This window comes from Silurus meridionalis, chromosome 13 (genome assembly GCF_014805685.1).
Source record: "Silurus meridionalis isolate SWU-2019-XX chromosome 13, ASM1480568v1, whole genome shotgun sequence".
NCBI classification, from domain to species: domain Eukaryota; kingdom Metazoa; phylum Chordata; class Actinopteri; order Siluriformes; family Siluridae; genus Silurus; species Silurus meridionalis.
In genome coordinates this window covers 25,882,036-25,907,333 of record NC_060896.1, presented here as the reverse complement: position 1 = coordinate 25,907,333, position 25,298 = coordinate 25,882,036, and the positions used below count along the sequence as shown (strand labels likewise).

General features: G+C 33.5%; 2 protein-coding genes across 2 annotated transcripts; both read left to right on the top strand.

Moving 5' to 3' along the window:
• Positions 1 to 1,293: 1,293 nt before the first annotated feature.
• Positions 1,294 to 12,535, top strand: LOC124395482. The gene is made up of 30 exons (XM_046863981.1): positions 1,294 to 1,336; positions 2,962 to 3,016; positions 3,215 to 3,306; positions 3,430 to 3,628; positions 3,703 to 3,816; positions 3,937 to 4,044; positions 6,158 to 6,246; positions 6,339 to 6,528; positions 6,730 to 6,843; positions 6,938 to 7,051; positions 7,143 to 7,231; positions 7,495 to 7,693; positions 7,780 to 7,893; positions 7,996 to 8,109; positions 8,186 to 8,274; positions 8,384 to 8,582; positions 8,665 to 8,778; positions 9,657 to 9,745; positions 9,890 to 9,926; positions 10,039 to 10,152; positions 10,296 to 10,384; positions 10,596 to 10,794; positions 10,878 to 10,991; positions 11,095 to 11,208; positions 11,402 to 11,490; positions 11,641 to 11,677; positions 11,790 to 11,903; positions 12,089 to 12,177; positions 12,372 to 12,498; positions 12,530 to 12,535. The coding sequence occupies exons 1-30, from the start codon at positions 1,299 to 1,301 to the stop codon at positions 12,533 to 12,535; spliced, it is 3,249 nt and encodes a 1,082-aa protein (XP_046719937.1). The 5' UTR covers positions 1,294 to 1,298.
• On the top strand, positions 12,498 to 25,093 carry LOC124395857. Its single transcript, XM_046864735.1, has 39 exons — positions 12,498 to 12,570; positions 12,654 to 12,767; positions 12,860 to 12,973; positions 13,167 to 13,255; positions 13,398 to 13,434; positions 13,547 to 13,660; positions 13,737 to 13,825; positions 14,038 to 14,236; positions 14,319 to 14,432; positions 16,287 to 16,400; positions 16,594 to 16,682; positions 16,832 to 16,868; positions 16,981 to 17,094; positions 17,280 to 17,368; positions 17,557 to 17,755; positions 17,838 to 17,951; positions 18,044 to 18,157; positions 18,340 to 18,428; positions 18,571 to 18,607; positions 18,720 to 18,833; positions 19,143 to 19,231; positions 19,443 to 19,641; positions 19,722 to 19,835; positions 19,928 to 20,029; positions 20,142 to 20,230; positions 20,359 to 20,395; positions 20,515 to 20,628; positions 20,816 to 20,904; positions 21,116 to 21,314; positions 21,403 to 21,516; positions 21,708 to 21,797; positions 22,851 to 22,939; positions 23,032 to 23,215; positions 23,313 to 23,426; positions 23,546 to 23,659; positions 23,836 to 23,924; positions 24,086 to 24,284; positions 24,683 to 24,796; positions 24,931 to 25,093. The coding sequence occupies exons 1-39, from the start codon at positions 12,538 to 12,540 to the stop codon at positions 25,039 to 25,041; spliced, it is 4,263 nt and encodes a 1,420-aa protein (XP_046720691.1). The 5' UTR covers positions 12,498 to 12,537; the 3' UTR covers positions 25,042 to 25,093.
• The last annotated feature ends 205 nt before the right edge of the window (positions 25,094 to 25,298 follow it).

Below are 25,298 nucleotides of genomic sequence, written 5' to 3'. Positions count from 1 at the left end.
TATATATATACACACACACCGTAGTTTATTAACACAATTTATTTACAGCTACCCTCTATTTTCACATGTTTCTCTGCTACTACCTAGAGTACACATTAAATGTTAGGTACTTAGACTATTTTCACTTGCATTACCTGTTTACAATAAGAACACACATTTCAGTACCAAAACAGCAGTGCTGTACTCATAACACCTCTTATACAACATCAAGTAATACATAGAAGCTTCCTGTTAACTACCTGTGTGTACAACAGAAATTCATGCAGATATTAAACATTATATATTTTCCTATACACAACTTTAAAGATACCAGATACCAGAAAACCCCTCCTCCTCCAGAGGCAAAGAAGAAAACATTTATAAATATGTGTGTACTTATTATGAACATGTCTAGCGAACAGAAAATCACTGGACTATAGACATGAAACATAAAGAAATGTCAAAAGACAAAAGTATACTTTTTATTCTTTCTGGTGTAATTGAACACCACATTAAATCAACCCTGCTATGTTGCTTCAAGATGAAGAAGCAGTATGGATCAAAACTCTATTAGTGTGCAGTTGCTTGTAAATTGACCTTTACTGAAAGCAAATCCTTTTTTTGCCACACCTGGCTCTCTTCCATTCAAGTGACTTTTTAGTCATGCATATTTTCTTCATATTTGCTGTTAGTACAACTTGATACGAATAAAATGACAAAAAAAACTATGAAGTATTTATTAGTCAATTCTGGTAAGTGGTTTTAGCTATAAGCTAAACATAAGCAAAACAGTAGCCTTTTAGAACCTTCCGAAAGCCAGCCCTTATTAATGATTTTATATGAGCTGTACTGTTTTCCCAAGCATGGAGATAATAGGTAGCTTTTACAGATGTAAATATAAATGTAAATTGGCATCTTGTTACTTTTTAGTCACCTTGAAATGTAAATTAAAGTGCAGGTGTATTGCTTTGATCTTTTCTCCCTCCCTCTACCTTTTGATGACAGCGAGTCTTTTGCATACAAGAGCTAGCATTCTTCTCATCTTCATGCCATTGGATACTGACATTTATTCAGTGGAAATCATTTTCCAAACAAAAATCTAAAAACCAAACTGGCATTTCTATAAACGTGGCATCTTTACATTTGCATCACAAAGATTCAGCTATTATATAATTTCAAAGAAAAGATAATAAAAAAGAAAACAGCCTTTTTTTGTCATCATGTGTCTTGAATATGAATGCATGCACATGTTTTGGATTTTGCACATTTGTTAGTCTTACAGTCTGGAACTGAAAAGGATTTGATTGGGATTGCATGCCATGGACTTGCAGAGAATCCACAATTTAAGAGACTTTCGGTAAGTTTCTGAGGTCCTATCACAAGTATAATTTACAGACATATTATAATCATGTGAGCTACTAATGATCAAGCACATTCTATATATTAGAATCATTTTTATTTCAATTTCTAACTAAAGCTTTACCTGCATGGACTATTAATAGGTTATATCTGCATTTTTAAAGATATGCTACAGGTACATTCCGAGTTTTAATTGTAGACATTGCATTATTATATATTAATGGTAATGTAGCATTAAAAAAAAACAAAAAAGAAATATTATGAATAAACAAATAGGTTACCAGACACAAACCTTTACAATGCAAAAAGTGCAAATAAACAGGAGTTTTAATAGTAAGCTGATTGTTATAGCACAGAGTATTATGCTACATGGTTATGCACCAAATATATAAAACTTCATCTACAAAAAGAGATATAAAGTGCATGGATTAAGTTATAGCAAGAGCAATAACAAATGTAGCATTGATCGTGCAGTATGTTTTTGCCCCTGGCTGCCATAAAGATTCATTTTCTTGTTTAAGCAGTTTTCTGAGAAACTGTATGAAAGAAGCATTTGAATATCAAAGCTTTATATTAATTCATATTAAATAAAAAATTTCACTGGGGTTTTGGATATTACAGTTTCTTAAGGAGGTTTGATAGTAAATTACATAAAACATACCATACATAAATTAAAATGTATTTATTTAGAAAAGGTTAGAAACTCAATTCACACATTATAGTAAAATGAATAAATATGTTGGTCATCCATGAGCAAAGTGATAAAGGGCATCGTCTCATGAAACTCTTACAGTATGTGCAGCAGGCAGCTAATATAAAATATATTTTTGATGAATAAATAACTATTTTTTTAAGGTAACGATGAAAAGGACAGTTGCAAGCAGACATCCTATTAATTACACGTACAATACCTACTCACACAAGGGTGATCTGCATTATCATAACTGAAATTCGACAGTAAACAAAACAATTAAATAATCACTTTTTGTTTAAGTTGTACTTTTAAATAGGCTAACCCTAATTTTTGTGATTTTTCTTGTGACCCTAGATGTGCTTCTATAGTTCTAATGATTCTACACTATAATACTTTTTTTTTTGTGGTTTGGATGGAAAGCTGTGGGATCAGGTTCAATTTAAGTCTACACAGCAGATGAAGTAATTCTTGACAAATTAGCACTGACCTACTCCAAGTTTTTTTTTATCTATGTGAGTGACCAAATTTCTCATGATCCCGAATCTTCTACAAATAAAATTGCTTACATGGCCAAAGATGAGTGCTGCTTAGGTGCCAACACTGATGGTTGTCCAGTATGAGCTTGTATACTTCTAAGAACTGTATTTCCATACATATTGCATAACATGATTTTTTTTTCAAGTTTGTGTGAAATATATACCAATTTCTTAATTCTGTTTTGTCAGTTTAGTGCCAGAGGGCAAAAGTATTTTCTAACGGTTGGAAAATTCCTTGAGGACAAGAGCAGTCCCACCCCATCACTATAAAGCTTCCACTATATAATACAGTGTACATTACAAAACCTTACCTACACATTGGAGCATTTCTGTTTGTGTATACTGCATTTTTGCAATCATGAGTTTTATGAGATCTGTTGTTTCTCCAAGCAGCTGGTTCTGTTCCAACACCTGCTTCCACTCTGGACACCAGCAAATCTCCAATCCAGTAAGTTTATTTAGGTGAATTTGCAATGTTTGAATGAATGTGGATGTCATATTAGTGTTTCAACCTTTTTTTGTGTCCATCTTACAATGATTATAAATGTGCTTTTGCTTCTATTAGACTATTCTAAAGTATATGTACTGTATGTGAAATCGATTGCATTATGTTATCGTAAACAAATAATGTATTTTTGTGCTACAGATAATTCCTTATGTTGGACCAATTATATCTGAGGGATTAAAACCAGGAATGGCTCTTTATGTTCAAGGGGCTGTTCCTGATAATGGCAAACAGTATGATTCTTATTTCTCTTTTACATACCACAAATAATACATGTTTTAATGTTAATTTTAGATGTTATTTTTGTTTGACTTTTTTCTGTTTTTTTTTTTTTTTCTGTTTTTTTTTTCCAACAGGTTTTCAATCAATTTCCAAACAGGCCAGAATAAATTTGATGACATCGCATTTCACTTCAATCCCCTGATCGGTGAATATGTATATTTGAACAGCTTCCAAAATGGAAACTGGGAGGTGAAGGAAAGTGTCCCTGATGAGTCCTTCACCAGAGGAGCAGCCTTCAATATGTTCATTGCCATTAAGGCAGATGGTTATGAGGTGTGTTCAATGACTGAATTCTCTAAAATATTTGTTATACATGTTGCATAAACTCATAGAGTTTTCCTTTCCAGGTTTATGTGAATGACTTAAAACAGTCCACGTTCCAGCATCGCATTCCTTTAGAGAAAGTTACTACACTCGCCATTTGTGGAGATGTTAACATTGAGTTTTTTGGTTTATGCGAAGTAAGTATAAAAAAATTGCTACTTCTTTAGATATTTATCTTTTAATGTGGCTCTGGATGTGGATTTTAGGGTCAAGCTGATGTACTGAGAATGTTTATAATATTTTTATTTTGCTGTTAGAACTGGAGAAGATCTTTCTTCACAGAGCAAGCAATTACAAGCACAGTGAGCTCATTGTCAAACATGTTAACAATCCCTTCAGAGGTGTCCCATCAAGTCATTCAGCCTGTGAGTAAAACAGCACATAATGGACATGAATCTTTATGAATTTGCCCATAGCACATAGGTTACATAACCAAATGAAGTCATAAGATATTTAATATGCAATCTTAGATACATACAGTACATACAAAGATGTTACAGCGCCTGTCAAAATTTTGGAAACACCTAGAATTTTATCATTTTTGTTTCATTTTGCTTATATGTAACAATCTAGGTAATTTAATGGTACGAAGATTTACTTTTACCAAACAAATGTAGAAATGAACAAATGTTTAACAGCTTAATAACACATCCAAGCAGTTTGTTTCTTTAAACATTCAGTTAAAATACATTGCCATGTCTCTTGTAAAACTTACCGAATGTTTTCTTTGCTGGCTGGAATTTTTTTTCTGACCTTGTAATCTGGTTCATCTCAAAACAGTTAAAATATGCAAGATGCAATAAGATTTAGTGACTGGGCAGGCCATTCTGTGATAGATAACATTCCAGCTGACTGTTTGCTCTCTAAATAAGGCTTACAGAGCTTGGACGTATACATGAAGTCATTGTCTTTTTGCCTAGTAAAGTTGGTTTCAAATAGCCGCAGTCCAGACGGAATTGCATGGTTTTGAGATATTGAATGATAGCCATGTTGGTTCAGGATTTCTTTTACCCAGAATAAGTCTCTAACTTCCCTGCTTTAAAACAATCCCAAACCATTGCACATTCACCTCCATCTTTGTCTGTAAGTGTGAGGCAGGTCTGCTAACATCTTCTCCTGTTCTCCATCGTACATAATGTCCATTTTGGACGTTTCTTTCCACAGACCATTCTTCCATTCATTCAATATCCAATTCATGAATGTTTTTGCCTTTTACCAAGTTTCTAAACTTTTATCAAGGCGTTTCCAAACTTTTGACAGGCAGTTTATTCAAGCAAAAACTTCTATTTTCTTAAAAAATAGATTTTTGAAACAGCTGAAATTTCAGGGAAAGTCCATGACTACAACTCTACATACTTCTAGGTTACTTGCTAAAAATTCCCATCTCTCTCTCCCTTTCTACACCTACAGTGACACTTTCTGCACATAACACCTTTCTGGCACCTTGTTACTATTCAATCACTCCTGCTCACTAGGTTTGAGATCTCCAGGATTTTTAAGTCCCACAGTCACTCATTATGTCATTTCGTTAAGGGTGTGGTCTGCACCAATAATGTGTGTTGTGTGCACTAATGGCCTTTAGCTCAGTGACATTTTTGTATTTATTTTAGTTAAATGAAAGAATATCTATTTTAGTAACTATACATGTATTAGCGCTAATAATAATAGTACATACTTTAGTAGAAAGAACCGTATGAGTAACAATATTCAGTACATTTTAGCAAATTCCTTGAAAAATTGATTTGTCATTTTGTAGTCAAAGATTTTGTTATGTAGCTTAAATACAGTGAAATTGAATGACATATAGTAAATTGCATGGATTCATAAATCATGAAACATAAGCATTTGCTTGAAGAAAAGTACTGTTCTAGTCATATTACTATAATTTACTGAACTAAGAAGGGCTCTGGTGAGGTTTAGTAGGGGTGTTAATATACATTTGGACCAAAAAGAGTTTGAAGTGGTCTGAGACTCCAAGTTGTGTGTGTGGCATAAGTTAAAGCAGGATATCACTTAATACACTATGTTGCATTGGTGAAATGGTTCAAAAGAGGTGTGGCATTTTAAATCTGCCAATGCAGTGGGATTTTTTTACTTGTTCCCACTGATGCATATATATAAACTTCTTTTAAAACATGCTGACATTTGAAGCTTATCCACAATAACACATTAAAATCCATGGTACAAAATAAAATATTGGATTGTATGTAAATCTTAAGATATAAATGTTTAGAGCCACAGTTCCACAGTTTGGTATGAAAAAAAGCAGAAACTGTACTTATGTGAAAATGAAGAGAGACTTAAGTCATTTGGTCTATATTGAGAAAAGTCCCTACATATTTTCTCTTTTATGGCATTTAGATTGGCATTAGTCTTTACATTCACTTACATATTTGTTCACTCACATCTTTAATCACGTTTATGTTTTTGGATTTTGGGTAAAACCTAGAATGTTCATGTTGTATGTGCTCTCCGTAGGTACTTCCACATGTGGGTAAAATCAGGGACAAGCTAAAACCAGAGATGGCAATTTTTTTCCAAGGAGTTCTTCCTGCACATCCAAAAGAGTATGTTATTATGTTACTGTTAAAGAAAGCCCAAATACCAGTTACATTTAAGTATAAAAAGTATACACATTTGTATTATTTCTTTTTCACAGGTTTGAGATAAATTTACAGACTGATAGTGATGACATCGCTTTTCACTTCAACCCTCACATTGGGCAATATGTCCACCTGAACAGCTTCAGAAATAGGCTTTGGGAGAAGGAGGAATGTGTCCCAGATGAAATCTTTACCAAAGGAGCAGCTTTCTATATGTTTGTTTTCATTACTTCAGAAGGTTATGAGGTTTGTGGGTTCTTTTTTTTTTTTACATAATTTGCACAATTTTGCTTTGAAATTGTCTAATTATATAAATAAGAATAATAATTGTATTATTACTACCTCTACTACTACTTCTACTACTACTACTGCTAATAATAATAAGTAGAAGAAGAAGACAATATATAAAATCATAACAATAATTGAAATGATTGTACTGTATTCCAGGTGTATGTGAATGGCTTGCAGCAGTGTATGTTTAGACATCGCATTCCTCTAGAGAATGTTTCAACAATTAGCATTTATGGAGATGTTACAATCCCCATCTATGGTTTTATTAATGTAAGTAACAGCATTTCTTGTTAATATTTTAAAAATAATTTCTTGTTAATTAGTTTGTTAAAGATCTATTTTAATATTTTGATTGTTTTATTAGAACTGGAGCAAATCCTTTACCTTTATGGACCTTTTAAAAATCACAGGCATGGACATCTCATTTTCGAGCATGCTACCCATCCTATCAGAGGTTTCACATCCAGTTATCCTTCCTGTGAGTTGTAAAGCACATGGCAGCTTTCTATGGATATTTTTTCTTTTCAACATTATTAAAAACTGATCAGTCATATTGTTCTGCTTCATAGACACTTCCCTATGTGGGTACAATTAAAGGGGGCATAAAACCAGATATGGCTGTATTCTTTCAAGGCACTCTTCCTGCACATGCCAAAAGGTATACTCTCTCTCTCTCTCTCTCTCTCTCTCTCTCTCTCTCTCTCTCTCTCTCTCTCTCCCTCTCTCTCTCTTTCCGCCTTGCACCTGGAGTGCATTTTTTAAACAATTATTATTATTAAACATGAAGAAAAAAGACTTAAAAACCGAGGTACGTACTGAAATTTTGAATTTTGTGCACCATTACACCCCATATATATGTGTATCAACCACAGATAATATAAATACATTCAATCTTTCCCATGTTCCTCTGTCCCTTTGTAGGTTTGCAATAAATTTCCAAACTGGGCAGTCTGATAGCGATGACATCGCTTTCCACTTCAGCCCTCGCATTGGTCAATATGTCCACCTGAATAGCTTTAGAAATGGCAGCTGGGAAAAGAAGGAAACTGTACCTGATAAACCCTTCACCAAAGGAGCAGCTTTCAACATGTTTGTCACCATCAATTCTGAGGACTATGAGGTGTGTTTCTTAAACTAATATGTAGATGAATATTAAAAATACAAATCATATAAATAAATGAAAACAAATTTACCATGCTTTTGCAGGTCCATGTGAATGGTGTGCACCTTTGTACATTTAAGCACCGCGTTCCTTTAGAGAACGTTACTACCCTTGCTATTTTTGGAGATATTTCGATTGCCATTTATGGTTTCATTGACGTAAGTCTTCGTTGATATTATTCTTTTTATTCTGTTGGATTAAATCATTTCCAAGGAAACTGTTTCACTGATGATCATGTATTATATGCTCATTTTAATCAGAACTGGAGTAGATCACCTTTATGTATGGACCAATCAAAAGTCACAGAACGTAGGAGCTTGTTGTCAAAACAGCTGTCCATTCTGTCAGAGGTTTCACATCCAGTCATTCAGCCAGTGAGTAAAATTGCAAGAACCATTTAAATAGTAAGGCCATCTGCACAAAAACACACCATTATATTGCTCTCCTTAGGCACTGCCTTATATGGGTACCATTAAAGAAGATATAAAATCAGATATGGCTGTTCTGTTCCATGGGGCTGTTTCCAAATATGGCAAAAGGTATTGTAAAAAAATATATTTTGCTATTGAATGCCTTATTGATGGTTTGAGTTCGTATAGTGTTTTTTCCCCCAAATATTTCTATGACCATTTCTAATTCTATTCGCAGCTTTGAGATAAATCTTCTGACAGGAGACTCTGGTAATGATGACATTGCTTTTCACATCAGTTCCCAAATTGGTAAATCTTTGGCCCTAAACAGCTTCATAAATGGCAGCTGGGAGACTGAGGAATATGCAACTGACAATCCCTTCACTAAAGGAGCAGCGTTTGATTTGGTTGTTGTTATCACCTCGTTTGGCTATGAGGTATGATACTTAAATTCCAAGCAGAAAATAAAACATTTACAATCTTAACTCATACATCACAAATTTCACCCTGCTCTTACAGCTATATGTCAACAACTTGCAACATTGTACATTCAAACATCGAATTCCTGTGAAGAAAGTTTCTACATTTGGTATTCGTGGAGATGTTACCATTAACTATTTTGGTTTGATTGAAGTGAGTAAAACTTTTTTCTTTCACAAATGGGTTTTATGCAAAATAATTTTAAAATAGCATAAAACGTCTGCCTCATAAAGCACATTTGGTAAAAAAAAATAAATATTCTTTGGTCCATATTTACAATTGTTTGCTATTACAATTATTTCTCATTCATAAGTCTCCTGATCGGTAGATCATTCCACTCAGGTTGCTAGCTTATTTAATTAGAAGTGGTGTCCAAGTTGTGTTAAAGGCTTTTCAATAGTGGATCTTTGAGCACAATCACCTGACTGTTAGAACACTCAGTATACTACATAACACAACTTCTAAGGAGCATCTAATTTATGGCCCTTAGTAAATAAACCGCTAGAACCAAGGAATTGAACAGTTTTATAGTCAGCAATCTCAACCTAGAAAACGTTTTCTTCTTAAGTCTTGATTGTTTGCAAACTAGGTGGGAAATTAGTAGAAAAAGCTTAAAAATCCCAACCAATCATAAAATGACAACCACATATCAAAGCTCATGACATTTTAATTATCATCATTTATTAGGTTTAATGATTTAAAAATCATTCTTTCTATATTTAAGAACTGGAGTGAATCCTCAATGTTTATGAAAATAAATGAAATTCAAGACGTCTCTATTACTTCCAAGAGTGTAATCGAGGTCCCATGTGAGATTTCACAGACAATCAGCAAACCTGTGAGTTACACTGAAAAGTCCTTGCACATGACTGTAACAATCTATTGTAGCTATTGTTCTATTGTAAAACATTAAAATACAATGTCATAATTCTAAAATGTAATGAAAAATAATGCTGTATATTTAAAATATCAGTTTGTACCACTTTAGCTGACAGCAGAAGACCTATTGTGCAAACTTGTGCTTTTCCCAGGAACTTCCAGATGATGGTGTAACCTTAAAAGAAATAAAGACAGACATTGATGTAAATTTTGAAGTGGTTCATCTAGAAGATTCCACTGAGTATGATTTAAAAATTTCTAATAATTTCAACCTGAAATAATCTCATAAATGTTACATGTAACATGATGTTAGTAAAAAAATAAATAAACAAAAAAATATAAAAAATATATTTAATCACAAACATGATATTTTTTTGTTTAACAGTGCAATGGACATCAAACTTACTGAACATGGAACTGAAGTAAGTGAAACTGTTTTTATTTGGTTGTAATACTGAGACATTGATAGATTAATTTCTGCACAACTTTGATCTACTTAACTGTTGATATTAAATATCTTTACTTTTTTATCAGAACTCAACTGAATCCTGCATAGTAACAGAAAGTAAAGAAATCGTAGACATGTCATTTACCATTGAGAGCCTGATAGACATCCCATCAGAAATTTCACATCCAGTCAGCAAACCTGTGAGTTACACTGGAAATGCAGTACAAATTATTGTCACAACGTACTGAAATTAAAAGTGTTTTCTTTTCCAAAAACTATTTGCTATAGGAGATGTAACTTTTTGCCCATAAGATGACCAAATGTGTATGTTTTTTCTTCACAGGAACTTCCATATGTAGGTGTAATTCAAGAAGGATTAAAGACAGATATGGCTGTAGTCTTTCAAGGAGATCTTCCAGCAGATGCCAAAGAGTATGTTTACATGTTTCTATCAATTGCTTAACTTTAAACAAATCAGACAGGAAAATTACATCTGAGAGTAATGTTTGAAAAAAGAAAATCAGTGGTCATGATCACGACTTTTTTGTCCTGCACTGAATTTGAAAACTATTCATCATGGAGCACATATTTTGAGCTAAAAGTATTTTCTCTTTTATATTGTTTTAAATTTTGTTTTTCTTAGATTCACAATAAATTTAAAGAGGGGTGAGAGTGAGGGGGATGACATCGCTTTCCACATCAACCCTCGAATTGGTGATGTAGTCGTGCTAAACAGCTTTAGAAATGGTAGTTGGGAGGAAGAGGAACATGCTTCTATCACAGCCTTTTCTAAAGAAGCAGCCTTAAATATGTTCATCATCATCAGCTCAGAGGGATATGAGGTATGTTTTCTAAATCAGCAAGCAGACATGAACACAAAAAAATCCCTATAACATTGACACCAAAATTTACTTTAATCCTGCAGGTCTTTGTGAACGGTTTGCAACAGTTTACATTCAAGCACCGCTTTCCTGTAGAGGACGTTTCTACACTTGATATTTCTGGAGATGTTACAATCAACTACTTTGGATTTGTTGAAGTAAGTGTGACTACTGTTTTCATAGCAGTGGGAATAATAAGGCATTGAGAAATTAACTTTTGATAAGTTTGTCATAATAAAAATCATTCATTCTATCTTTAAGAATTGGAGTGAATCCTCAATGTTTGTGAAACTGAATGAAATTCAAGACGTGTCTATTACTTCCGAGAGTGTAATCGATGTCCCATGTGAGATTTCACAGACAATCAGCAAACCTGTGAGTTACACTGAAAAGTCCTTGCGCATGACTGTAACAATCTATTGTAGCTATTGTTCTATTGTAAAACATTAAAATACAATGTCATAATTCTAAAATTTAATGAAAAATAATGCTGTATATTTTTAATATCAGTTTGTACCACTTTAGCTGACAGCAGAAGACCTATTGTGCAAACTTTTTCTTTTCCCAGGAACTTCCAGATGATGGTGTAACCTTAAAAGAAATAAAAACAGACATTGATGTAAATTTTGAAGTGGTTCATCTAGAAGATTCCACTGAGTATGATTAAAAAATTTCTATTATCGTCAACCTGAATAAATGTTACATGTAAAATAATGTTAGTATTAAAAAAATTAATAATAATAAAAAAAAAAAAAAAAAACTTTAAAAAGATATTTTATCAAAACCACAATATTTTTTGTTTAACAGTGCAATGGACATCAAACTTACTGAACACGGAACTGAAGTAAGTGAAACTGTTTTTATTTGATTGTAATACTGAGACATGGAGAAATTAATTTCTGCACAACTTTGATCTACTTAACTGTTGACATTTAATATCTTTATTTTTTTGTCAGATCTCAACTGAATCCTGCACAGTAACAGAAAGTAAAGAAATCGTAGACATGTCATTTACCATTGAGAGCCTGATAGACATCCCATCAGAAATTTCACATCCAGTCAGCAAACCTGTAAGTTACACTGGAAATGCAGTAAACATGACTGTCACTAAATACTGAAATGTAAAGGTTTATCTGTTTAATAATGATATGCTATAAGATGATTAACCCGAGATTTAAAAAGTATATAATCATGATCTTAGTTAGTAACTCTTTGCCTATAAAAAGACCAATTATGTAATAATTTTTCATCACAGGAACTTCCATATGTAGGTGTAATCCAAGAAGGATTAAAGACAGATATGGCTGTAGTCTTTCAAGGGGATCTTCCAGCAGATGCCAAAGAGTATGTTTACATGTTTCTATCAATTGCTCAACTTGGAACAAATGAAACAGGAAAATTACATCTGTGAGGAATAAATATCAGTATCAGAAAAAATCAGTGGTCATGAGTTTGACATTTTTGTGCTGCACTAAATTTGAAAACTATTCAACCATTAAGTGCATATCTTTGTTTGTTTGCTTGGCTTTTCCTTTCAGGTTCACAATAAATTTAAAGAGGGGTGAGAGTGAGGGGGATGACATCGCTTTTCACATCAACCCTCGAATTGGTGATGTAGTCATGCTGAACAGCTTTAGAAATGGTAGTTGGGAGGAAGAGGAACATGCTACTATCACAGCCTTTTCTAAAGAAGCAGCTTTAAATATGTTCATCATCATCAGCTCAGAAGGATATGAGGTATGTTTCCTAAATCAGCAAGCAGACATGAACACAAAAAAAAAACTATAACATTGACACCAAAATTTGCTTTAATCCTGCAGGTCTTTGTGAACGGTTTGCGACAGTTTACATTCAAGCACCGCTTTCCTGTAGAGGACGTTTCTACACTTGATATTTCTGGAGATGTTACAATCAACTACTTTGGATTTGTTGAAGTAAGTGTGACTACTGTTTTCTTAGCAATAGGATTAATGAGGCATTGAGAAATTAACTTTTGATAATAAAAATCATTCATTTTATCTTTAAGAACTGGAGTGAATCCTCAATGTTTGTGAAACCGAATGAAATTCAAGACGTGTCTATTACTTCCGAGAGTGTAATCGAGGTCCCATGTGAGATTTCACAGACAATCAGCAAACCTGTGAGTTACATTGAAAAGTCCTTGCGCATGACTGTCACAATCTATTGTAGCTATTGTTCTATCGAAAAACATTGAAATACAATGTCATACTTCTAAAAGTTAATGAAAAACATTGCTGTATATTTTAAATATCAGTTTGTACCACTTTAGCTGACAGCAGAAGACCTATTGTGCAAACTTTTGCTCTTCACAGGAACTTCCAGATGATGGTGTAATCTCAAAAGAATTAAAGACAGACATTGATGTAAATTTTGAAGTGGTTCATCTAGAAGATTCCACTGAGTATGATTTAAAACTTTCTAATAACTTCAACATGAAAAAATCTCATGAATGTTACATGTAACATGATGTTAGTAAAAACAAATAAACAAAAAAACCTTAAAAAAATATTTAATCACAAACATGATATTTTTTTGTTTAACAGTGCAATGGACATCAAACTTACTGAACATGGAACTGAAGTAAGTGAAACTCTGTATATTTAATTGAAATACTGAGACATGGAGAAATTAATTTCTGTACAACTTTGATCTACTTAACTGTTGACATTTAATATCTTTATTTCTTTATCAGAACTCAACTGAATCCTCCATAGTAACAGATAGTAAAGAAATCGTAGACATGTCATTTACCATTGAGAGCCTGATAGACATCCCATCAGAAATTTCACATCCAGTCAGCAAACCTGTGAGTTACACTGGAAATAGGAGATCTACCTTTTTGCCTATAAGAATACCTATTGTGTAATTATCTTTCTTTACAGGAACTTCCATATGTAGGTGTAATCCAAGAAGGATTAAAGACAGATATGGCTGTAGTCTTTCAAGGAGATCTTCCAGCAGATGCCAAAGAGTATGTTTACATGTTTCTATCAATTGCTTGACTTTAAACAAATCAGAAAGGAAAATTACATCTGAGAGGAATGTTTGAAAAAAGAAAATCAGTGGTCATGATCACGACTTTTTTTGTCCTGCACTGAATTTGAAAACCATTCATCATGGAGCACATATTTTGAGCTAAAAGTATTTTCTCTTTTATATTGTTTTAAATTTTGTTTTTCTTAGATTCACAATAAATTTCAAGGGGGGTGAGAGTGAGGGGGATGACATCGCTTTTCACATCAACCCTCGAATTGGTGATGTAGTCGTGCTAAACAGCTTTAGAAATGGTGGTTGGGAGGAAGAGGAACATGCTTCTATCACAGCCTTTTCTAAAGAAGCAGCCTTGAATATGTTCATCATCATCAGCTCAGAGGGATATGAGGTATGTTTCCTAAATCAGCAAGCAGACATGAACACAAAAAAACCCCTATAACATTATAACCAAAATTTCTTTGATCCTGCAGGTCTTTGTGAACGGTTTGCAACAGTTTACATTCAAGCACCGCTTTCCTGTAGAGGACGTTTCTACACTTGATATTTCTGGAGATGTTACAATCAACTACTTTGGATTTGTTGAAGTAAGTGTGACTACTGTTTTCATAGCAGTGGGAATAATGAGGCATTGGGAAATTAACTTTTGATAAGTTTGTCATAATAAAAATCATTCATTCTATCTTTAAGAATTGGAGTGAATCCTCAATGTTTGTTAAACTGAATGAAATTCAAGACGGTCTATTACTTCCGGGAGTGTAATCGATGTCCCATGTGAGATTTCACAGACAATCAGCAAACCTGTGAGTTACACTGAAAAGTCCTTGCGCATGACTGTAACAATCTATTGTAGCTATTGTTCTATTGTAAAACATTAAAATACAATGTCATAATTCTAAAATTTAATGAAAAATAATGCTGTATATTTTTAATATCAGTTTGTACCACTTTAGCTGACAGCAGAAGACCTATTGTGCAAACTTTTTCTTTTCCCAGGAACTTCCAGATGATGGTGTAACCTTAAAAGAAATAAAAACAGACATTGATGTAAATTTTGAAGTGGTTCATCTAGAAGATTCAACTGAGTATGATTAAAAAATGTCTATTATCGTCAACCTGAATAAATGTTACATGTAACATGATGTTAGTATTAAAAAAATTAATAATAATAATAAAAAAAACATTAAAAATATATTTTATCAAAACCACAATATTTTTTGTTTTACAGTGCAATGGACATCAAACTTACTGAACACGGAACTGAAGTAAGTGAAACTGTTTTTATTTGATTGTAATACTAAAACATGGAGAAATTAATTTCTGCACAACTTTGATCTACTTAACTGTTGACATTTAATATGTTTAATTTTTTTGTCAGATCTCAACTGAATCCTGCATAGTAACAGAAAGTAAAGAAATCGTAGACATGTCATTTACCATTGAGAGCCTGATAGACATCCCATCAGAAATTTCACATCCAGTCAGCAAACCTGTAAGTTACACTGGAAATGCAGTAAACATGACTGTCACTAAATACTGAAATGTAAAGGTTTATCTGTTTAATAATGATATGCTATAAGATGATTAACCCGAGATTTAAAAAGTATATAATCATGATCTTAGTTAGTAACTCTTTGCCTATAAAAAGACCAATTATGTAATAATTTTTCTTCACAGGAACTTCCATATGTAGGTGTAATCCAAGAAGGATTAAAGACAGATATGGCTGTAGTCTTTCAAGGGGATCTTCCAGCAGATGCCAAAGAGTATGTTTACATGTTTCTATCAATTGCTCAACTTGGAACAAATGAAACAGGAAAATTACATCTGTGAGGAATAAATAGAGGAAAAAATCAGTGGTCATGAGTTTGACATTTTTGTGCTGCACTAAATTTGAAAACTATTCAACCATAAAGTGCATATCTTTGTTTGTTTGCTTGGCTTTTCCTTTCAGGTTCACAATAAATTTCAAGAGGGGTGAGAGTGAAGGGGATGACATCGCTTTTCACATCAACCCTCGAATTGGTGATGTAGTCGTGCTGAACAGCTTTAGAAATGGTAGTTGGGAGGAAGAGGAACATGCTTCTATCACAGCCTTTTCTAAAGAAGCAGCTTTAAATATGTTCATCATCATCAGCTCAGAAGGATATGAGGTATGTTTCCTAAATCAGCAAGCAGACATGAACACACAAAAAAAACTATAACATTGACACCAAAATTTGCTTTAATCCTGCAGGTCTTTGTGAACGGTTTGCGACAGTTTACATTCAAGCACCGCTTTCCTGTAGAGGACGTTTCTACACTTGATATTTCTGGAGATGTTACAATCAACTACTTTGGATTTGTTGAAGTAAGTGTGACCACTGTTTTCTTAGCAATAGGATTAATGAGGCATTGAGAAATTACGTTCGATAATAAAAATCATTCATTTTATCTTTAAGAACTGGAGTGAATCCTCAATGTTTGTGAAACCGAATGAAATTCAAGACGTGTCTATTACTTCCGAGAGTGTAATCGAGGTCCCATGTGAGATTTCACAGACAATCAGCAAACCTGTGAGTTACATTGAAAAGTCCTTGCGCATGACTGTAACAATCTATTGTAGCTATTGTTCTATTGTAAAACATTAAAATACAATGTCATAATTCTAAAATTTAATGAAAAATAATGCTGTATATTTTTAATATCAGTTTGTACCACTTTAGCTGACAGCAGAAGACCTATTGTGCAAACTTTTTCTTTTCCCAGGAACTTCCAGATGATGGTGTAACCTTAAAAGAAATAAAAACAGACATTGATGTAAATTTTGAAGTGGTTCATCTAGAAGATTCCACTGAGTATGATTTAAAACTTTCTATTAACTTCAACCTGAATAAATGTTACATGTAAAATAATGTTAGTATTAAAAAAATTAATAATAATAAAAAAAAAAAAAAAAACTTTAAAAAGATATTTTATCAAAACCACGATATTTTTTGTTTTACAGTGCAATGGACATCAAACTTACTGAACACGGAACTGAAGTAAGTGAAACTGTTTTTATTTGATTGTAATACTGAGACATGGAGAAATTAATTTCTGCACAACTTTGATCTACTTAACTGTTGACATTTAATATCTTTATTTTTTTGTCAGATCTCAACTGAATCCTGCACAGTAACAGAAAGTAAAGAAATCGTAGACATGTCATTTACCATTGAGAGCCTGATAGACATCCCATCAGAAATTTCACATCCAGTCAGCAAACCTGTAAGTTACACTGGAAATGCAGTAAACATGACTGTCACTAAATACTGAAATGTAAAGGTTTATCTGTTTAATAATGATATGCTATAAGATGATTAACCCGAGATTTAAAAAGTATATAATCATGATCTTAGTTAGTAACTCTTTGCCTATAAAAAGACCAATTATGTAATAATTTTTCATCACAGGAACTTCCATATGTAGGTGTAATCCAAGAAGGATTAAAGACAGATATGGCTGTAGTCTTTCAAGGGGATCTTCCAGCAGATGCCAAAGAGTATGTTTACATGTTTCTATCAATTGCTCAACTTGGAACAAATGAAACAGGAAAATTACATCTGTGAGGAATAAATAGAGGAAAAAATCAGTGGTCATGAGTTTGACATTTTTGTGCTGCACTAAATTTGAAAACTATTCAACCATTAAGTGCATATCTTTGTTTGTTTGCTTGGCTTTTCCTTTCAGGTTCACAATAAATTTAAAGAGGGGTGAGAGTGAAGGGGATGACATCGCTTTCCACATCAACCCTCGAATTGGTGATGTAGTCATGCTGAACAGCTTTAGAAATGGTAGTTGGGAGGAAGAGGAACATGCTTCTATCACAGCCTTTTCTAAAGAAGCAGCTTTAAATATGTTCATCATCATCAGCTCAGAGGGATATGAGGTATGTTTCCTAAATCAGCAAGCAGACATGAACACAAAAAAAAACTATAACATTGACACCAAAATTTGCTTTGATCCTGCAGGTCTTTGTGAACGGTTTGCGACAGTTTACATTCAAGCACCGCTTTCCTGTAGAGGACGTTTCTACACTTGATATTTCTGGAGATGTTACAATCAACTACTTTGGATTTGTTGAAGTAAGTGTGACTACTGTTTTCTTAGCAATAGGATTAATGAGGCATTGAGAAATTAACTTTTGATAATAAAAATCATTCATTTTATCTTTAAGAACTGGAGTGAATCTTCAATGTTTGTGAAACCAAATGAAATTCAATACGTGTCTATTACTTCCGAGAGTGTAATCGATGTCCCATGTGAGATTTCACAGACAATCAGCAAACCTGTGAGTTACATTGAAAAGTGCTTGCGCATGACTGTCACAATCTATTGTAGCTATTGTTCTATTGTAAAACATTAAAATACAATGTCATAATTCTAAAAGTTAATGAAAAATAATGCTATATCAGTTTGTACCACTTTAGCTGACAGCAGAAGACCTATTGTGCAAACTTTTGCTATTCACAGGAACTTCCAGATGATGGTGTAATCTCAAAAGAAATAAAGACAGACATTGATGTAAATTTTGAAGTGGTTCATCTAGAAGATTCCACTGAGTATGATTTAAAACTTTCTATTAACTTCAACCTGAAAAAATCTCATGAATGTTACATGTAACATGATGTTAGTAAAAACAAATAAACAAAAAAACCTTAAAAAAATATTTAATCACAAACATGATATTTTTTTGTTTAACAGTGCAATGGACATCAAACTTACTGAACATGGAACTGAAGTAAGTGAAACTCTGTATATTTAATTGAAATACTAAGACATGGAGAAATTAATTTCTGTACAACTTTGATCTACTTAACTGTTGACATTTAATATCTTTATTTCTTTATCAGAACTCAACTGAATCCTCCATAGTAACAGAAAGTAAAGAAATCGTAGACATGTCATTTACCATTGAGAGCCTGATAGACATCCCATCAGAAATTTCACATCCAGTCAGCAAACCTGTGAGTTACACTGGAAATAGGAGATCTACTTTTTGCCTATAAGAATACCTATTGTGTAATTATCTTTCTTTACAGGAACTTCCATATGTAGGTGTAATCCAAGAAGGGTTAAAGACAGATATGGCTGTAGTCTTTCAAGGGGATCTTCCAATGACTGTCACTAAATACTGAAATTAAAAGTGTTTTCTGTTACATAAACTATTTGCTGTAGGGTGAATAATTCTTTGCCTTTAAACAATTTGCCTAGGGGATGAATAAAATATTTTAATTCCCATTAGAAGAGCTTTTGTGTTTGTCTTTTCCTCTCAGGAACTTCCATATGTAGGTGTAATCCAAGAAGGATTAAAGACAGATATGGCTGTAGTCTTTCAAGGAGATCTTCCAGCAGATGCCAAAGAGTATGTTTACATGTTTCTATCAATTGCTTAACTTTAAACAAATCAGACAGGAAAATTACATCTGAGAGGAATGTTTAAAAATAGAAAATCAGTGGTCATGATCACGACTTTTTTGTGCTGCACTGAATTTGAAGACCATTCATCATTGAGAACATATTTTGAGCTAAAAGTATTTTCTCTTTTATATTGTTTTAAATTTTGTTTATCTTAGATTCACAATAAATTTCAAGGGGGGTGAGAGTGAGGGGGATGACATCGCTTTTCACATCAACCCTCGAATTGGTGATGTAGTCGTGCTAAACAGCTTTAGAAATGGTAGTTGGGAGGAAGAGGAACATGCTTCTATCACAGCCTTTTCTAAAGAAGCAGCCTTGAATATGTTCATCATCATCAGCTCAGAGGGATATGAGGTATGTTTCCTTAAGCAGCAAGCAGACATGAACAAAAAAAAACTATAACATTGACACCAAAATTTACTTTAATCCTGCAGGTCTTTGTGAACGGTTTGCGACAGTTTACATTCAAGCACCGCTTTCCTGTAGAGGACGTTTCTACACTTGATATTTCTGGAGATGTTGCAATCAACTACTTTGGATTTGTTGAAGTAAGTGTGACTACTGTTTTTTTAGCAATAGGATTAATGAGGCATTGAGAAATTAACTTTTGATAATAAAAATCATTCATTCTATCTTTAAGAACTGGAGTGAATCCTCAATGTTTGTGAAACTGAATGAAATTCAAGACGTGTCTATTACTTCCGAGAGTGTAATCGATGTCCCATGTGAGATTTCACAGCCAGTAAGTAGACATGAAAGCATTTAGATTTTAATATTACCTCACTAAATGGTATTTTATATCTGATCTTATTTTAAAGCAGTAAACTTGTTGTGCACATTTTTGCTCTCCACAGGAACTTCCAGATGAAGGTGTCACGTCAGAAGAAATAAAGACAGACTTTGATGTAAACTTTGAAGTGGTTCATCCTGAAGATGCCACTGAGTATGATTTACATTTTCTATTTCCTTCAGGCTAAAAAAACTAATGAATTTAAAATGTAAGTTGATATTACTTTGAACAAACAATCAAAAAAGTAGTTCATCACAAACATTACATTTTTTGTTAAACAGTGCTGTGAACATCGAAATTACCGTCCGTGGATGTGAAGTAAGTGAAACCGTTTCGTAATTTGGTTTTAACACTGAGACATGCAGAATTGAATTTCTGAACACTATTGAGCTACTTTATTTAACTGTTGACATTTAATATCTTTATTTCTTTGTCAGATCTTGAGTGAATCCTCCATAGTAACAGAAAGTAAAGAAATCGTAGACATGTCATTTACCATTGAGAGCCTGATAGATATCCCATCAGAAATTTCGCATCCAGTCAGCAAACCTGTGAGTTACACTGGAATTGCAGTACAAATGACTGTCACAACATACTGAAATTAAAAGTGTTTTCTGTTCCAAAAAACTATTTGCTGTAGGGTGATTAATTCTTTGTCTTTAAACAATTTGCCTAGGGGATGAATAAAGTATTTTAATTCCCATTAGAAGAGCTATTGTGTTTGTCTTTTCCTCACAGGAACTTCCATATGTAGGTGTAATCCAAGAAGGGTTAAAGACAGATATGGCTGTAGTCTTTCAGGGAGATCTTCCAGCAGATGCCAAAGAGTACGTTTACATGTTTCTATCAATTGTTTAACTTTAAACAAATCAGACAGGAAAATTACATCTGAGAGTAATATTTGAAGAAAGAAAATCAGTGGTCATGATTACGACTTTTTTGTGCTGCAGTGAATTTGAAAACTATTCATCATGGAGCACATATTTTGAGCAAAAAGTATTTTCTCTTTTATATTGTTTTAAAATTTGTTTATCTTAGATTCACAATAAATTTCAAGGGGGGTGAGAGTGAGGGGGATGACATCGCTTTCCACATCAACCCTCGAATTGGTGATGTAGTCGTGCTAAACAGCTTTAGAAATGGTAGTTGGGAGGAAGAGGAACATGCTTCTATCACAGCCTTTTCTAAAGAAGCAGCCTTGAATATGTTCATCATCATCAGCTCAGAGGGATATGAGGTATGTTTCCTAAATCAGCAAGCAGACATGAACACAAAAATCTAATTCTTATGTTGGTCAAACACCAAAATTTACTTTAATCCTGCAGGTCTTTGTGAACGGTTTGCGACAGTTTACATTCAAGCACCGCTTTCCTGTAGAGGACGTTTCTACACTGGATATTTCTGGTGATGTTACAATCAACTATTTTGGATTTGTTGAAGTAAGTACAATTCTTTTTTTCTTCTTCTTCTTCTTCTTCTCTTATTATTATTATTATTATTATTATTATTATTATTATTAAACTTATTGGAAGTCCAAAATTCCTGTTCTCATTATTAGAAGGACTTTTTAAATACATTTGTAATTTAATAAATATTTTATATATGTTTAATTATTATATTTCACTGACAGAAATGGAGCATATCTTCCTTGGCACTGAAAAATAAGGAAATCACTGCAAGCCCTTCTATGACACTCGTTCCAATTACATCAGACAAACTTGTAAGCAAAATTTTAGTTCATGACCTGAATTGGTTAATCTTTTTTTTTCAGAAGCATATTTACTTAAGCTGCTTAGGACATGTACTGTATAAAGACAGTGTGACAGCAGTGAAGTGTTCAGTAGGAACGACAAACTTGTTTCTTGGTGGAGGTGGGACTGCATCAAAGATCGTCTCTAAGCCCTTTCCTGTTTGCAGTGTTGATGGACAGGTTGATGGACGAGGTCAGACAGGAGTCTCCATTGACTACAGTGTTTGCGGATAATATTGTGATTTGTGGTGAGAGTAGGGAGCAGGTTGAGAAGAGCCTGGAGAGGTAGAGGTACACGCTGGAGAGAAGGTAAATCAAAGTCAGTAGGAGTAAAACAGAGTACATGTGTGTGAATGAGAGGGAGGGCAGTTGAGTGGTGCGGTTGCAGGGAGAAGAGGTGGTGAAGGTGGATGAGTTTAGGTACCTGGGATCAACAGTGCAAAATAATGTAGAGTGTGTTAGAGGAGTGAGAAAAATTGTGCAGGCAGGGTGGAGTGGGTGGAGATAAGGTCTGGACTGTGGTGAAACCTGCTATGTTGTATGGTTTCAAGACAGTGGGATTGACAAAAAGGCAGGAGGCAGAGTTGAAAATGCTGAGATTTTCTTTGGGAGCGACGAGAATGGACAGGATTAGAAATTAGTTTTTTAGAGGGACAGCGCATGTAGGACATTTTGGAGACAAGGTGAGGGAGGAGCGATTGAGATAGTTTGGACATGTGCAAAGGAGGGACATGGGGTATATAAGTAGACGAATGCTGAGGATGGGGCTGCCAGGAAGGCCAGGGAGGAGGTTTTTGGATGTGGTGAGGGAAGACATGCAGGTAGTTGGTTTGAAAGAAGCAGATGTAGAGGACAAAGTAGTATGAAGACTAATGGTCTGCAGAGGTGACCCCTAACAGTAGCATGAATTCTTCAATTTTACCAAACATGCTGTACATCAACATACATCTTATCAAATGTCTAAATTTTACATCTTTGCATACAGATTTGCATATATTTAGTTTTTAAATTTAATTTTTTCAGGCACTTCCATTTGTGGGCACCATCCCGGGTGGAATAAAAGCAGATATGGCTGTACTCATTTATGGGAAAATTTTTGCAGAATCTAATGAGTAAGGCTTCATCCGAGTAAGGAATAAAAAAATGTGTGGGCATAGAACTGTTTGTAGAAAAAATTTACTTTTTACTGTTCTTTTCTTCCAAGGTTTGAAATTAACTTCCAAACACACCAGTCTTCTGATGATTTTGCTTTTAACATCAATCCACAAATTGTTCGTTTTCTGGTGCTAAGCAGTCTCAGAAATGATAGTTGGAAGAGGGAAGATTTTGCTTCAGACAAGGGAGCAGCCTTCAATTTGTTTGTTGTTATCAAATTAGAAGGTTATGAGGTATGTATCCATTATATGAATGGATGGATGGATGGATGGATGGATGGATGGATGGATGGATGGATGACAAAATAACAAAATAATGTCTATTTTTTAGGTCTATGTAAATGGCCTGCAGTATTGTATGTTCAAGCATCGCATGCCTTTAGAAACCATCTCTTCACTTGGCATTCGTGGGGATGTTTTTGTCAATTTTATTGGTTTTATTGATGTAAGCCATACACATTCTTTTATAAACTGTTAAATTTTTATTTAAGAAATTATTTTATTGAACTGTCATCCAACTGAAGACTTTAACTGGAACTGTTAATGTCCTAATTATTCTATTAGAACTGGAGCAGTTCTTCTATGGTTTTGGAAAATATTAAAATCACAAGCTTGGAAAAACCATACTGGAAACCAATATCAATCCCACCAGAGGTTTCACATCCAGTCAGCAACCCTGTAAGTCAAACAGCATTTGACTGATGATAAGATGTAAAATTTGACAGGATGTCAAAGCCACAAATGTATAAAACTTTCATTTGAATTAAAAGAAAATAATTGGAACTGTAATATTTTTTGCTTACTCTGTGATTATTCTTTTACCTCACCTGAATCTTCACTTTTCTCTGCACTAGACCCTTCCTTATGTAGGAATAATCCCAGGAAAGGCAAGACCGAATATGGCTGTCTTGTTTCAAGGGGCTCTTCCTACAGATGCCAATACGTATGCCCACATTTTACTATAATATAATAGTTAAAAAATTAATCATCTATATCGTACTGTAGCTACGGATAAAAGAAGCACTGATCAAGAATGTATGCTCTTTGATTCCTGAAGTGAAAAAAATGTATTTACTTTTTTCTTTTTTACTTTATATTTTACAGGTTTACAATAAATTTCCAAACTGGTGAATCTGATGGTGATGACATCGCTTTTCACATTAACCCCAAATTTGGCCATTATGTGGCACTTAACAGTTTCAGAGACAGTAGCTGGGAGACTGAGGAATTGGTTTCTGACAAACTTTTCACCAAAGGAGCTTCCTTTAATATGTTTGTTGTCATTAAATCAGAAGGCTATGAGGTATGTACCCTAAATAAATGTATCATAAATTCAATATATAGCAGTCTGGGAAAACTAATCGGATATTGCTGTGGATGAGCCAAAAAATTAATAAAAATTCACATGATTAAGATACTTTAACAATGCAATAATAAACGCATTAAGATCATAAATAGATCACTTAAACAAGACACTGGAATTATTACAACTGAACTAATTATATAGTTATTAAATATTAACTGAGTTACAAATGATCTGAACTACTTAGAACTTTAAAATTACCTTTTAGCCTTTAAGTGATACTATATATTTACTCATTGTTGAGATATGTGCAAAAGAAACAGCAATTTCAAATTCAAGACAAGCTACAATATTTTTAATAAACACAAATAAAACACCAGGTTCTTATATCTATGCAGGTCTATGTGAATGGTTTGGAACTTTGCACATTTAAACATCGAATTCCATTAGAGAACATTTCTACGCTCAGCATTTTTGGAGATGTTTCCATCAATTTCATTGGCTTTATTGAGGCAAGTTATAGTTGTTGTTGTTTTTTTAATAATGTGTTTCATGCAAGTTTGTATAACTATTTTCTGACAAACTGATTTAACTGTTTCATATACAGTATATATACTTATTTATTTGAGTATTTATTTCTAACCAGGCCTGGAGCACATTTTCCTTCATCATAGAAAATAATGAAATCACAGGCATGCGGAGCTCGTCCTGGAGATACTCATCCCATCAGATGATCAAGGCACTTGGAGATTCTTAATTCAAAAATTATAATGAAAACTATGAAAGTTTTCATAACTGTGCTGAATTTTTGTTTTGTAGTAGTCCAATCATTATATGGTCTAGCATTTAATTTTGTGTTTATTTTTCTTAATTTTACCTTAAAATTTTATCAAGAATTTGAATAGTGGTGTTCTGCATATATTCATTTAATTATGTATTAGGAACTATCTGAAGTAATTTTTACCTTAATCATTGCATTAAATAACATTAGAAAACCATTAGATTAAGCACGAT

What these genes read in the sequence shown, in the direction of transcription:
- LOC124395482 (XM_046863981.1), top strand. Translation starts at nt 1,299, where the DNA reads ATGGACTTGCAGAGAATCCACAATTTAAGAGACTTTCG. An exon ending in CACATCCAGTCATTCAGCCA is followed by an intron (nt 8,110 to 8,185) that starts GTGAGTAAAATT and finishes TGCTCTCCTTAG; the next exon opens with GCACTGCCTTATATGGGTAC. An exon ending in ACTACTTTGGATTTGTTGAA is followed by an intron (nt 10,992 to 11,094) that starts GTAAGTGTGACT and finishes TCTATCTTTAAG; the next exon opens with AATTGGAGTGAATCCTCAAT.
- LOC124395857 (XM_046864735.1), top strand. Translation starts at nt 12,538, where the DNA reads ATGTTCATCATCATCAGCTCAGAAGGATATGAG. An exon ending in CACATCCAGTCAGCAAACCT is followed by an intron (nt 13,661 to 13,736) that starts GTGAGTTACACT and finishes CTTTCTTTACAG; the next exon opens with GAACTTCCATATGTAGGTGT. An exon ending in ACTACTTTGGATTTGTTGAA is followed by an intron (nt 17,952 to 18,043) that starts GTAAGTGTGACT and finishes TTTATCTTTAAG; the next exon opens with AACTGGAGTGAATCTTCAAT.